At 44.2% G+C, this 14,027-nt stretch overlaps 1 protein-coding gene across 2 annotated transcripts in view; it reads right to left on the reverse strand.

Annotated features, from left to right (window-relative positions):
* RPAP1 (RNA polymerase II associated protein 1) overlaps positions 1-13,826 on the reverse strand; it is a 47,534-nt gene extending 33,708 nt beyond the window's left edge. The window contains exons 1-7 of one of the 2 annotated variants that reach the window (XM_081858520.1): positions 13,704-13,826; positions 8,706-8,945; positions 7,836-7,981; positions 5,311-5,403; positions 2,746-2,932; positions 2,273-2,449; positions 1,175-1,417 (exon numbers count right to left, since the gene is read on the reverse strand). In XM_081858520.1, coding sequence (XP_081714646.1) covers positions 1,175-1,417; positions 2,273-2,449; positions 2,746-2,932; positions 5,311-5,403; positions 7,836-7,981; positions 8,706-8,895 — 1,036 coding nt within the window. In that variant the 5' untranslated portion in view covers positions 8,896-8,945; positions 13,704-13,826. Of the gene's footprint in view, positions 1-1,174; positions 1,418-2,272; positions 2,450-2,745; positions 2,933-5,310; positions 5,404-7,835; positions 7,982-8,705; positions 8,946-12,793; positions 12,819-13,703 lie in introns of those variants that run through there. The other variant, XM_081858521.1, reaches the window with a different exon arrangement.
* Positions 13,827-14,027: the final 201 nt, after the last annotated feature.

Here is a 14,027-nt window from a genome sequence, read left to right on the forward strand (position 1 = left end):
AGGACGAATATACCATAATCTAAACACAGGATTCTTAAACCTCACAGGATTTATCTGTCTTGGGAGAGATTCCAGCTAGCTTTAAGCAGCTACCGAAATCTGCTTCCTCCACCCACAACCCAAGGCCTTTTGTTCAGAGCAAGTTCTAGTCTGGAGGAGTAACTCCACTTGGCAGTCAATCTCCTTCCCGAAAGCCACAACAATTTCTCACTGGCTTCACCCAACCCCGCAGTGCGGTAGAAGCCGCAATGGAGACCGAGCTACATTAGCTAAAACCTGTTCTGGCTTATCTTCACTCACAGCCAATGATGTGGTTCCTGGACTCATTGCTAGCATACTTCTTTCTCCAGCCCCCAAACTTCCTACTGTTCATCCTTGTTCTCCAATCTCACAAATCAGATCCTTTTGCTGATTCTTCCTACAAAGCCTCTGCCCAGGTACCTAATTTGAAGCTCCATTGTTAACTTCAAACACATCGCTTCTGGGAATCAAGATATAAAAGCCAGGCCCAGAATCACCTTGCAGTAAAAATGGGTTTAGGGTCATCTCAGAGTGGAAGCAGAAAGAGACTGTAGCTGAAAGAGACTGTGGGGGCAGGGGGAGTCCCGAAGCGGGCATATGTTCACAAGGAGCAAGTAATGTTGCCATATAGTGCCACACAGTGAATGAATCAGCAGCAGCAATATATATATATATATATATATATATATATATATATATATATATATATATATTATATATATACACACACACAAAACCCAAACATATTGATTGTTCCCAAAGGACACGCAGCCTGCCAAGAAGTGAAAGTGAAGGTGCCATTCAAAACTACTCTTATCAGCAGCTGCATCTGTAGTTGCCATACTTTTCATCTCTGCCACCCCTTGCCAGAGAGTATTGCAACACCAGCAAATATATGAAAACTGCATGTAGCAAGTTTCCCACCCCCACACCCCCCTGAGGTTGGGTCAGGTAAAACAGCCTCTTCTTAGTTGTACGACAAAGCAAAATTACGGTCCTGCAATTGTTTCATTTGCACAACAGATTTGAGTTGAAAATACTTGGCCTCTAGAATTGAAGCAGTGATCAAAACCCTGGAAGAACAAGCATGTATATTATATGGAAACTTGGATATTTTGCTCATCCATTGCAACAACGCGTAACTTTGCCTTACCTGTGCTATCCTCCATTCTTGTACCAACTTCTGTTTGCACGGACTCCTCCATGCCCTCCTCCTCTTCCATCACTGGCTTCTGTAACAAAGGAGCTTTCAGAGTTTCTTCTGCTTCATGCTGGGGTCTAAGCTGCGGTTCTGGATGAAGAAGCTTTCCTGGCCTCTCATGCTGCTTTTGGCTTTCTCCTTCCCGAGTTGCCTTACCATCACGTTGTGACTTTAAGAATGCAAGTAAACCAGGATCTGATAACCATGAAAATGGGACAAAATACTGTCAGCATTAAAATTCCTCCTTGATGCATGCGTCAATTCTTTGAGTCAATAGTGATTGACGCTATTACAGTGGTACCTCGGGTTAAGTACTTAATTCATTTCGGAGGTCCGTTCTTAACCTGAAACCGTTCTTAACCTGAAGCACCACTTTAGCTAATGGGGCCTCCCTCTGCTGCTGCACCACCGGAGCACAATTTCTGTTCTCATCCTGAAACAAAGTTCTTAACCCGAGGTACTATTTCTGGGTTAGTGGAGTCTGTAACCTGAAGCATATGTAACCCGAGGTACCACTGTATTATTATTATTATTATTATTATTGTTGTTGTTGTTGTTGTTGACAATATAAAAACATAAAAATGCATAACATAGTAACAAGCAAAACCAATATCCCCACTCATATCCTCATCAGGTCCCCTCCCACTTGGCCTTCAGACAGATGACTGCTTTTCAGGTTGCAAGTTAAAGACACGATATCACATTTGTGTCTCAGAAGCATCCCGTCCAAAAAAATTAATGTAAGCAGCTAACTTCAACAGACCCATGAGGTCTGTGAAAGAGGCTTTGCAGTTTGTGTGCCTGTTACAAAGTTGGCTGCATAAATTAAACATGCCAACAGGAAATCTTCAAGCGTGGAAGCGAGTCCTGGGAATGATTCCACATATCTGAAGCTGGCTTTGCTGCTTTGGACAATGTTCTTTTGTGTAGAGTTCATGTTATGTTTCGTGCTTTCAAAACTGAAGGTAACTGCCCTGATCCTTAAAAATCAGAGGGGGGTTAATCCAAATCACTGAATAAGGTGTACAGAAGTCAGCAAGAAGTTCGTACCTAGCTGAGCCAGCAGTCGGTTCTGCTCCTCCAAGATCTGCTCTTGAGACATGGACTGCAGCTTCTCCAGGTTCTCCTTGTGGATGTTCTGGGCTTCTTGCTCTCCTCCCAGGCTTCCAAGACCTTTCCCAGTGACAATACTTGACCGCTGACTGTGTACACTACCAGCAGGCTTATCTAAAAACAAAGGGCACTGTGAGTGGTATTCATAAGTAAACCTAAACTGACAACATACTCCATTGAGTTGATTTACAATCTGGTGCATGTAGTCTCAGACATTAAGTCCCACTGAGTTCAATAGTGCTTACTCCAATGTAACTGTGTGCAGGATCACCGCCTCAATGCTAGGGCTCACCAGCACAACCTTTTAAGGAGATACTTGCTTCTCTATGCTAATATTCAATAAGCATCTTCAAGGCTTCCACATGCCATCAGGAACTGAGAAGACTTGCTCCACAGGTATCAACATTTACCTTCCTCACCCCTGCGGAATTGGGTCTCCAAGGCTTCAGAAGGTAGGGCAGCATCTGGAAATGCTGATCCTACATTTGTCTGCTCAGCTTCCTCAAGAGAAAGAGAAGATATTTGAGCCACTTCGGCTGCCCTCTTAGCAGCTATCTTCTGAGCAAAGATACTTTTCTTTCCAGCTGCTGATTTTGCCTGCAAGAAGACAAAACAGCAAGTAAACACTCCTATGTCTTTCTCATATAACCAATTCATCAACATTCCTGTCACCCACTCCAGTTGGGTCAATATGTGTTATCCAGATTTTCTGCTGCCTTCAACATGGATTTCTATATTGTGTCTTCAACTGCAAGCTGTAGATTAGACAATTTTAAGGGGGGTGGAGAGAGACAGAGTCACAGCCCTTCCTCGCTCTTTCCCAGATACGATGTAATATATTACTTCGCTGTTAAGTGTTTAAACACCAGGAAGAGGAAAATAAGTACATTTCTTGACAAAATGCAGCAAGCAAGAAAGCATCTGGTTGTAGGTAAATTCTGACTAGCTTGTTCCACTCTGCCTCTATGATTAATCCAAGAGTCTGCTTATCTGAATGCTTTGTATTTCTGAGGATAAACAGACTTCACTGTCTTGGAAAAGCCATCTCTGAAGATTTTGGGACCATAAGAGGGCAAGAATTTCACAGTAATAAATTTGATGAATGATGCTTAACTAATGGATTTTAAAATTTGCATAGTGTCTACACTCAGGCTCTATCAGAGACTTACTATTGTTAAGAAAAAAGCAGCATGAAGCATATCCACCTTGATGATACTAAACCAAGAAGCTGCGATGGAAAGAAAAATGATATATTGCTACAGCCAAGATTGCACAACCGATATGCACACCATGAACTGTGTGGAAACTGGCAGCAGAGTTTCTGTGGATGCAGGTTTGCTTCCCTCCAACAAGAGCCAAAACAGCTGGATCAGCATACAAAAGCCTGTCTGTGCATGCAGAAGAGACTCTCTGGATCGTGGCCCATGTCTCCCATCAGCATATTAAAAAACAGAGACAAATAGTAGCACCTTCTATATTCAAAATGGCAAAAACCAACTTCACACACCACAACAGAAAACTTTGCAATGCGCTCGAAAGACTGGCTTTTTTATTTAAAAAGCAAAACAGCATTCCCTGTAACAAGCTTTTCAGATGCTCCAGCCCTTCAAGTCCATGCTGTCTCCCAGGAGACAAAACTCTTGCATGTTCTCCCCTTCTCTCCGTTGTTTTCTGAGCTGTTGCCTACTAGAGTTCCAATCAGTAGTCTGATGGGAGTGTCTGCCAATTCTGACTGCAGCTCCCATAGTATAAATGTAAGTGAATAGGCCAGAGGTGCAGGCAAACACAAGGCCACACCACAGAACCCCCCCCCCCAAAAAAAACCCCCACATTTTGTAGCATGCCAAAAATGCAGTTCAGACTCCACTAAACTAGGAAGAACCCCAGGTAATTTCAGGGCTCTGCTAAGATTCATAAATGACTATGGTAGTAAAAACTGGGCAGAGAACCACTGGAAACACACGTAACTGCACAGAAGTAAGGAAAGTGCTTTGTAAAGGGCACTGAAGGAATGTGATAGATAATGTATTGCTTTATCTTACACTTCACTAATGTGAATCCACCACTCAGTGCTAGCAGGTATCCGAAAGTTTAGAATGGCTTCCTTCATCAACTTTGGAAATATGGAATAAAATGTTCGGTACCGTTAGGCTAAACTTCACCAGGAAGTGGTGTAACAATGACAACAGGAGTCACAAAAACCTGCTCTATTTCCAGACCTTGCCACTAAGGGGATAAACCAAATCAAGGGCATGTCCCACACTTGGGGTCAAGCTGGTGACCCCTCGAGGAAGCCCTATGGCTGTCATGAGCCAGCCACTGCCTCCCAAAATCCAACCAAAGCCCAACAACATCCCATCCATCTAGCAGACTCATCACACGCAACTGAAAATCCAACATGTGTGCTTTTAACGTAACTCACTGCATCCAGTTTGCTGAGTCTCCTATGTAACGCCCTAGAAGCCCCAACACTTCCTCTATTTATTTAAAGCATTTTTGGCTGCACAACAAAGTCCATCAGCAGCAGATTGCATTATGATGAAGCATAATACACAGAACTAAAAGAAGAAGAGTTTGGATTTGATATCCCATTTTATCACTACCCGGAGGAGTCTCAAAGCGACTAACATTCTCCTTTCCCTTCCTCCCCCACAACAAAAAAAATTCCTTCCAGTAGCACCTTAAAAACCAACTAAGTCAGTTCTTGGTATGAGCTTTCGTGTGCATGCACACTTCTTCAGATACACTGAAACAGAAGTTTCCAGACCCTTCTATATAGTGAGAAGGTGGGGAGGGGTATTACTCAGAAGGGTGGTAGGAATGGGTGATTGGCAGATAGCTGTGATGAGCCTGTGGACGACTCTTAACGACTGCAATAGGTCCCCCACAACAAACACTCTGTGAGGTGAAGGTAAGCTAAACAAAGCAGAAACAGGAGGAGAGGGGGCTGATAAATGTGAAGCTGCTTTTCTTACCTCTGTTTTTATTTCGGACCTGTGAAAGACTCTGGGAAATGCATCTCCAGTGAAGACAGGCATGGTCACGTTGGCAGTGCTTGTGTCACGTTCCTGCCACAAAGACACAATGCCAAATGAATACTTGTTTCATTCATTAAAGCATTACAGTGCTTTACAATGGCTCAGCAGAAGGAGTTTGGCCTTAGACTCCTGCTCAGGTCTTCCCTCAGCTATGAGACAGTAGCTGTTGCAAAAACTCCTCACTTCAATTTTCATTTTGTACTTGTCTAAGAGTGGCCTACTTCTAAGAATGAAAGAGGCGCTAGGTTCATCAGCATTGGACAAGGACAGCTCCATCCTTTCCCCCAGAAAATGCATAGAATTGTGTCACTTGAGAGATGCCTCACTGAAAGACACTTGCCAACCATCAACACTTCCATGGTTTTTTTTAAAAAAACTTTCATTATATATATTTTTAAGACAATGTAGCATAAATTGTAAAAAGGCCAAGAGACCAGAAACAAATTCTTACTAGACAATAAAAAACATGATCTTGGCATTAACAAAACCGGTGTTGAATCGTCAGTTAACCCATGGATTTCTAGCAACAAAGACAACAGTGCAGCTGTGTCCTTCACACAGGTGTAATTTCACAACTGAAGCATATCCACACATGCCTATATCCAAACAGGCTACTAAATATTTGTAACTTCATTATTTGTAACTGAGGTCAAAGAGACTTGCTTCCAGTTAAGGGGGCAGAGAACTGCAGCCTTTCTAATAGAATGGCTGACAGCCTGTCACATCCAGAGGCTGCTAATGGAAGGGTGGAGCAGAGGTACGTACTTGGCCTCCCAGCAGGTTAGTCACGGCCGTTTACTGGGGGTGGGGGAGGTCAGTGTGGTGCATACGCACAGGGTAAGGCAATCTGGGCACCCTCGCCCTGCTCTCTCCTAGAAAGCTAAGGTAAAAGTAAAGGGACCCCTGACCATTAGGTCCAGTCACGGAAGACTCTGGGGTTGCAGTGCTCATCTCGCTTTATTGGCCGAGGGAGCTGGCATTTGTCCGCAGAAAGCTTCTGGGTCATGTGGCCAGCATGACTAAGCCGCTACTGGTGAACCAGAGAAGTGCACGGAAACGCCATTTACCTTCCCGCCGGAGTGGTACCTATTTATCTACTTGCACTTTGCTGTGCTTTCGAACTGCTAGGTTGGCAGGAGCAGGGACCAAGCAACGGGAGCTCACCCCGTCGCAGGGGTTCAAACTGCCGACCTTCTGATTGGCAAGTCCTAGGCTCTGTGGTTTAACCCACAGCGCTAATAACTGTTAGTGAATATATAATCGGCTATGATGTCATTCAAAATATACGAATAAGCCACCTCAAAATGATGTATACATCATACAACACATCTCACAAAATATTCAAGTAACTACAAGTTTGTTATACGTATCAGAGTCGAACAAAGAATCAAACAAATCAATGAATAGCGAGGAACGCCAAGCCGTCTCTCAAAGGAAGACGTCTCACAAAAGTCTCAAAAGGACAGTATATCTGGAATAGTTCAACTGTTTCAGAATAAAGTCTTCATCAGTGAATAATTATCAATGAAATATTCATACTAGTGGGGATCATGCTAGTGGGCACTGATCCACTAATGTCCAATGTGTTGCGTTTGCATCTTTGTAGATTGTTATATTTTGCAACACAGGGGTTTGTGTTTCTTCAGATTACTCTCCTAGAAAGCAGCAGTGAGTTACCTGCCAGAAGGTCAGGTAAGCCAGAAGGTCAGGTAAGCGCCTCCTCCCCACCACCTTGTCTGTTACCGGTCATTTCAGGACCTCATACACAAATTTCTCATCTAACAACTTGTTCGCAACATGGGCTAAGTTCTGCTTGACCTTTTCTACTGGGGCGCACATCCCCAAATACAAAATAAATGCGTCTCATGTCAAATACCAAGGGAATCGTAAACAGATATATGTACCTTGAAAGAAGGACATGGTAAAATGCATGTTGGTAAAATATATGTATACACAGTTTTGATAGCCAATCCATGTGTTTTGCTCTTGGGTATATGAAGCCAAGCGCTAGTGTAGCTACTACACTAAAGATCTCCGGCAGCAGGGCTAAGAAGGACCATTGACCTCATAGAATCATAGAGCTGTAAAGGATCCAAGGGTCATCGAGTCCAACCACCTGCAACGCAGGAACCTCAGAGAACACCTGTCACTAAGGCGGCACTCACTCCATTCAAAGCAGCTTCCTATAAATTCAGTGGTCAGAAGGTGCCTTTGAGCCCCAGAAGGCTTCATTTCCCAGCAAAGAAGAATAAATTAAACAACAATAAGTAAAAACGTGTATAGTTACAAATTACGTAATTTCTGCTTTGGAATGTGTGTGTGCAATATCTGGGTTACTCTGCAGGATTAAATCAATTTAATTTTAAATGCATACTGCCCCAGCTTGGGTATTTATCAATCATTACCACAGGTCAATCAGAGGCTTAATCACTATGACTGTAGTTCTTATAAACAGGACGCACAATTATTTTGCTGAAGACAGCTGTGATGTGTTGATCACTGCGATCCAACTGCTCTCCTGGATCCTCATCAAAATAAACACGGGCACTTTTGAATTTGGATTTTTTGGGAGGTGCTGGTGTCAGTGGAGGGGGCACAGCAGGAAAGTCTGAGAGAGAGAAAGAATATGCAGAGCATTAGTAATCTCCAGGTGTTTTATGGTGTTTTAGTATTTTGCTGGAACAACCCAGTCAGATGGGAGGCATATACAGTGGTACCTCGGGTTACATACGCTTCAGGTTACAGACTCCGCTAACACAGAAATAGTACCTCGGGTTAAGAACTTTGCTTCAGGATGAGAACAGAAATCGTGCGGCAGTGGCGCAGCAGCAGCAGGAGGCCCCATTAGCTAAAGTGGTGCTTCAGGTTAAGAACAGTTTCAGGTTAAGAATGGACCTCCGGAACGGATTAAGTACTTAACCCGAGGTACCACTGTATATAATAAAACTATTATTATTATTATTATTATTATTATTATTATTATTATTAAAAGATGCCCTTAATTCCAACTGGGTTGCCGTCTAGTCTTGACAACAATCTGGCACCAAAAATGGCTGCTTTGCAAACAGAAAGAGGGATGGCTGGGAACAGTAGCAAGTGCAGGCAAGGTTACAGTAAGAAAGCTGTTCAAATATACCTAGCAACTAACAGGCAATGAATAAGTGATTTTGGTTTTTGTTGACTACTAAACCAGCCTTCCCCAATCTGACATCCTCCAGATGGGACTGATGGGAGTTTCAATCCAAAACATTCAAAAAGCACTAGGTTGGGGAAGGCTGTACTAAACCATCAATACAAAACAAGACAATTTGAAATAAAAAAGGTAAACTTACCATCCAGCATCACCACATCCCTGTCATGCTGCAATGGGGGTCTCTCATCATCTCCACTCCCCAGATCCCCTCTTCTCTTATCTGCTTTCTTTACAACCTTCACCGCCGGAGAAGCTTTCGCTGCCAGGAACTGATTCTGGAACTTCAGCAAATCTGCCTCCGACTCCCCAGGCTTGGGCCTTGACAACATCTTTCTCCTTTTGGAGTCACAGCCTTCCTTTACAGAGCTTAAGGGTTAACCTGAATCAGGTGCAGAGAAAGGGAGTAAAGGAACTTTACCTGGGAAAACAAGCTTTTGAAGAATTCTTATTACCTTCTACTTTCAGACACTTTTCAAGTACCCCGAAGGGCCACAAATAACAGGGCTTTTAATGGACACCCCAGACATGTCAATGGCCTCCCCCTCTCCCACCCCAATTAAGGTGCCCTGCTATGACACTCATTTGAAACCGGAAATTTGTGCAGAATAGTTATTGCACAATTCTCTGCAAACACATTCTCATACCAAAAAGGGGGAGGAAACACAGTGTTATTGCTGCTGTGGGTGCTATTTTAGGAAGGAGGCAGAACACACACACACACACACACACACACACACACACACACACACACTACAATCCACCTGCCTTTGATGTGACTTCTGCACAAACGGCTGTTTCTAAAGTGCTCCTTCCTTTCTTCTGCTCTTCACAGCACTTCCCTCCCAGTTTATTTATGGAAGCTTCAGACACAGTGGAGGAAACAGTAAGCAAATCCCAACAAATTGGTCAACTTTTTGTATGTACAGCAGTGCTATGGGGCTTCAGGGCCCAAGTGTTTGATATCCTAGAGAAACTGACTTCAAAAGACCGCCACAGAGCAAACTGCAACTGCTCACAGGGAAACATACATGTGATCAAAGTTTCCTTCTGTCCTTGTCCTCCCTTCAGAACAAAATATGACATATTTGTATACTTATTCTTACCTAGGCAGCAGTAGCCTAGTGGTCTGGGGTCATAGAGGGTTGAAGACCCATTCATTACTATTTCTGCAGCAAGGTCCTTGTCTCCAGTGTCCTAAAAAAGGTAAAGGTAAAGGACCCCTGACAGTTAGGTCCAGTCGCAGACGACTCTGGGCTTGCAGCGCTCATCTCGCTTTACAGGCCGAGGGAGCCAGCGTTTGTCTGCAGAGTTTTTCCAGGTCATGTGGCCAGCATGACTAAGCCACTTCTGGCACAACGGAACACCAAAAACAGAGCAGTGCATGGAAACGCTGTTTACCTTCCCGCCAGAGCAGTACCTATTTATCTACTTGCACTTTGGGGCATGCTTTCGAACTGCTAGGTTGGCAGGAGCTGGGACCGAGCAACGGGAGCTCACCCCATCACAGGGGTGAGATTGGCAAGCCCAAGAGGCTCAGTGGTTTAGACCACAGCGCCAGCCTTCCAGTGCCCTACAGCCCCTGTATTGCTAAGCATTTAGGAACACCAAAAACACAAGGTGCTTCTTTTTCAAGAGACCAGTGTGCAGGTTCTGTTACATACAAGGGAACTTCATGGAAAACACAATTTAAGTCACTCTGAAAGAAGATACCGGAGCACTCCAAATCATTTGCACAGAAAATAGTAGCTGAAAGGCAACCTGTGGAGACCTGCATTGATTGTTGCAATGCATCCCTAATTATTAGTATTGTATAATTTATAAAATTGTTGTATAATCTTAGAAGGGGCGTGGTTGTATCATGAAGGCACCTTGCACTTCTAAATTTCCCACTGCTCTACTGCTAAGCAGTCCAATGAGGTCCTTTGTTTTAAAGCACAACTTAAAACTTTTAAGGCACAACTTTAAGTCAGCAACACCCAACAAACATTAACAGACACCCCTCATGTCAGAGCAATCGATACTAGTGGCCCAGAGTGATACCAGAACAGACCTCCTAGCAACTCAACTTTCACAATCTGAAGGCGAAACCATGTAAGGCCCTTGGTCCAAGATAAATGTTATGAAATGCTTTTACAGGAAGCATGCCAAGGAAGAGAGTAATTTTATTTTATCTCTTTTCAGAATCAGATCTAAACCTAATTGAAACATTACTGAAAGCAGATATTCAGAAACAGATATCCAAGGGAACACCTTTGGTGTAGTGGATAGTTTTTGGGATAGGGCAGGAGTGGCTTGCCTGGTGTGAGAGAGTTGCAGCAATGTCATCCTGGCAGGTGTATCACTGCTGCTTAACAGAAAGAGGGGCGGGGCAACGGAGGGGGTTAAGCTGTGTGGGTGCAGCAGCGGGAATGCAAGATTGGTTCCAGCAGTGTACTTGCACAGCCCTGACATCCCCACTGCCTCATCCCTCCCTGTAAGCAGCAATCATGTCTCTGCTGGGAGGCTATTCTAGGACTTTAGAGAGCAGAGTTCAGATCCTCTCTTTGTCATGAAGTTCATTGGGATGACTACTTTTGGCCTAACCTACCTCACAAGGTTGATGTGAGAATAAAATGGGGAGGGAACTTTGAGCTCCTTGGATGAAAGGTGGGATATAAATGTAAAAATAAATATATTACATAAATACACATATACACCATATATCTGAAGGAGCATCTCCACCCCCATTGTTCAGCCTGAGGTCCAGCTCCAAGGGCCTTCTGGCAGTTCCCTCACTGCAAGAAGTGAGGCTACAGGAAACCAGGCAGAGGGCCTTCTTGGCAGTGGCACCTGCCCTGTGAAATGCTCTCCCATCAGATGTCAAGGAAATAAACAACTTTAGAAGACATCAGAAGGCAGCCCCATTGAGGGAAGTTTTTAATGTTTGATGTTTTATCACTTATTATTATTATTGATATTCTGTTGGAAGCTGCCCAGAGTGGCTGGGGAAACCCAGCCAAATGGGCAGGGTATAAATAAATTATTATTATTATTAATGTAGTAACATATAAATAAATAAGAATAAAATGCAGGCACACTTCATTGGTTGTGCATCTATGCCTTATTTGCCGCTTACACTTTTAAAATAAACATGAAGCCTTCACTTCTGCCAGTTTTAAATAGGTAAGGGGCAAATTATGCATCTGTTGCACATCAGCGAGAGACATATACTTTGCTCTCAAGTATTAAAAACAGAGTACAAAAAATTGTGTGAGAAATCACCATTAATACTCCTATTACAAATTCCACCCACCTTATATGTGTTCAAACTATATTCTGTGTGTGTAGGCTGGATGAAGTCCAAAGGGTAAGACTCAAGTTCTGACTAGACTAGAACTTTAAATGCTGCTTGAGTTGTGTGAAACAAATTAGCCATCTTTTGATTGTGCATCCTGTATATTACACAACTTTTAGAAGACATCTGAAGGCAGCCCTGTGTTGGGAGGTTTCTAACGCTTGATGTTTTAATTTTGTTGTTAGATATGCTGTAAATTGCCCAGAATGGCTGAGGAAACCCAGCCAGATGGGTGGTGTATAAATAATAAAATTTATTACTAATATTAGCATTATTATTATCATTTACACTGCCCTGCTGTGTTATACCTTCCTGCAATTTTCTTCATGCTTTTTTTATCTCCCCAACCCAACCCCAGTGCCACCACCACCGCTGCTGTGATGTCATCGTCTATGGATGGGACCAGCATTATTCATTTCTGATATCATGCCATACAAAAAGGCGCATCAGCTCTGGGCAGAAGAAATCCAGGGCTTGAGTCTTTAAACTACATTTTAAAAAAGGAAAACACACTTAAACTTCTACAGTAGTGCAGAGAGTTCATAGAAGACCACATGCTGCTTCTAATGTGTGTTTGGGCACTGAAATTCTAACCTTTTGTTTTTCTACACGAGTTATGTGCCTATGTCTTTCCATTTGTATAGAATTTGGAATAAGGCTGTTAAATTTAATGAGCAAAGAATATCATGAGGAAGATTACAGCTAAACCATCAAACACTTGTGTATGATATGCAAGTTATTTGGCTACTTGTCCTTGACATTCACCAAAGAAAGTAAAAAAATCTATAAGGCAAATATAATGTGTTCTGCAATACCTATCTATCTATCTGGACACAGGTATTCTTATTGCATGGTACTTCCTTCCTTTTTTCTGTATACTGCAAACCCAGTACCTTAATTATCAGACTTAAACTTCAAGTCCACTCAGACTGCTGGATCTTCCTACAATCTGCTGTTCATAATCACACACAAGGAACTGATGCAATCTGCAAAGCATCCCTTTAACAGTTTAACCCACTGCTCTGGGAGGACACTTCTGTGTTTGTTTAAATAAAAGTTTGTATTTAAACGTGTAGTTTACTTTTCCAGCAGAGGCCTCAAATGCAATTCTGATATCACATTTCTTTAGGGGGCGGGGGGGGGGGAGACTTGTGCTGTTCCTTCCTGGCTCCTGTCTTGCTTCTCCTACTACAACAATGGGGATTTTTCTAAAAAACAACAACAAATAGGTAAAAATCCAGGGCTGAATATGTGCTGCTGCACACATGCCAGAAACCGGTTTTGCCTTTCCTCTGTTCGCAAGTCATTCGCCGATTTCTTTTGTCTATGCAGGTACCATCGCCTCTTCTACTAGCCTCGCAGATACAACGGGCAGCCCACAGGCCCCAACTCGCCATTAGGGGCCCCTAGAAACAAGAGAATCCGATGCGTGGCAAAGCCCCCTTCAACCAATTCTAGCCTGCAGCTGTGGGGCATTTCCCCAGAGAGAGAGAAACCCGCCTGAATGCACAGACAGCCCCATTGCAAATAAAAACGCCATGTTAGGGCTCGTGTCTTTAAAAGGAGTCCACGGCCCGCTAGGACGCATGCTCCATAGTCCCAAGCGCGCGGGGACGGGATGCAAAGAGTTTCCCGCTAAGGAAACGCTCTCTAGGCATGCTCAGAGGCACTTGAAAGCCCGGGTGCCCGAAGAAGCGGGCGGGCCGTGAGTCCCTAGGCCGCCACAACCTTCCTCCTCTAGGAAGACGGAGGCTGCCCACCCAGGAGGAGGAGACGCGGAGGCTGCTGGCGATGCCCACTGACCTGTGCTGCGTGGGCTGCTTCTGCCATCCTTAGAGGGCGGCAGCGGCGCCTCCGCTCAGCCCAGCAGCGCTTTGACGCACATGCCTCCGCTTCCGCCGCCGCCGCCAGGATGGGGAGGTTTCCCGGGCGGCGCGTCGAGACGAGGCCCCGCCTTCGCTGCCATTTTGGGATGCGGAGAGAGGCGGCGAAGGGAAGCCCCGGCAGCGGCTGGGAGCGACCGGCGACCTTGCCCGGGGCGCGGGGGATGCATCCCACCCCCATGTCTATCCAGTTAGAAGTGCGCCCCACTGGTTTCCATGCCCCCCAATAGGGTCGCATAGCCGC

The sequence above is a fragment of the Podarcis erhardii genome (assembly GCF_964252035.2).
Source record: "Podarcis erhardii genome assembly, chromosome: 1".
NCBI lineage: Eukaryota > Metazoa > Chordata > Lepidosauria > Squamata > Lacertidae > Podarcis > Podarcis erhardii.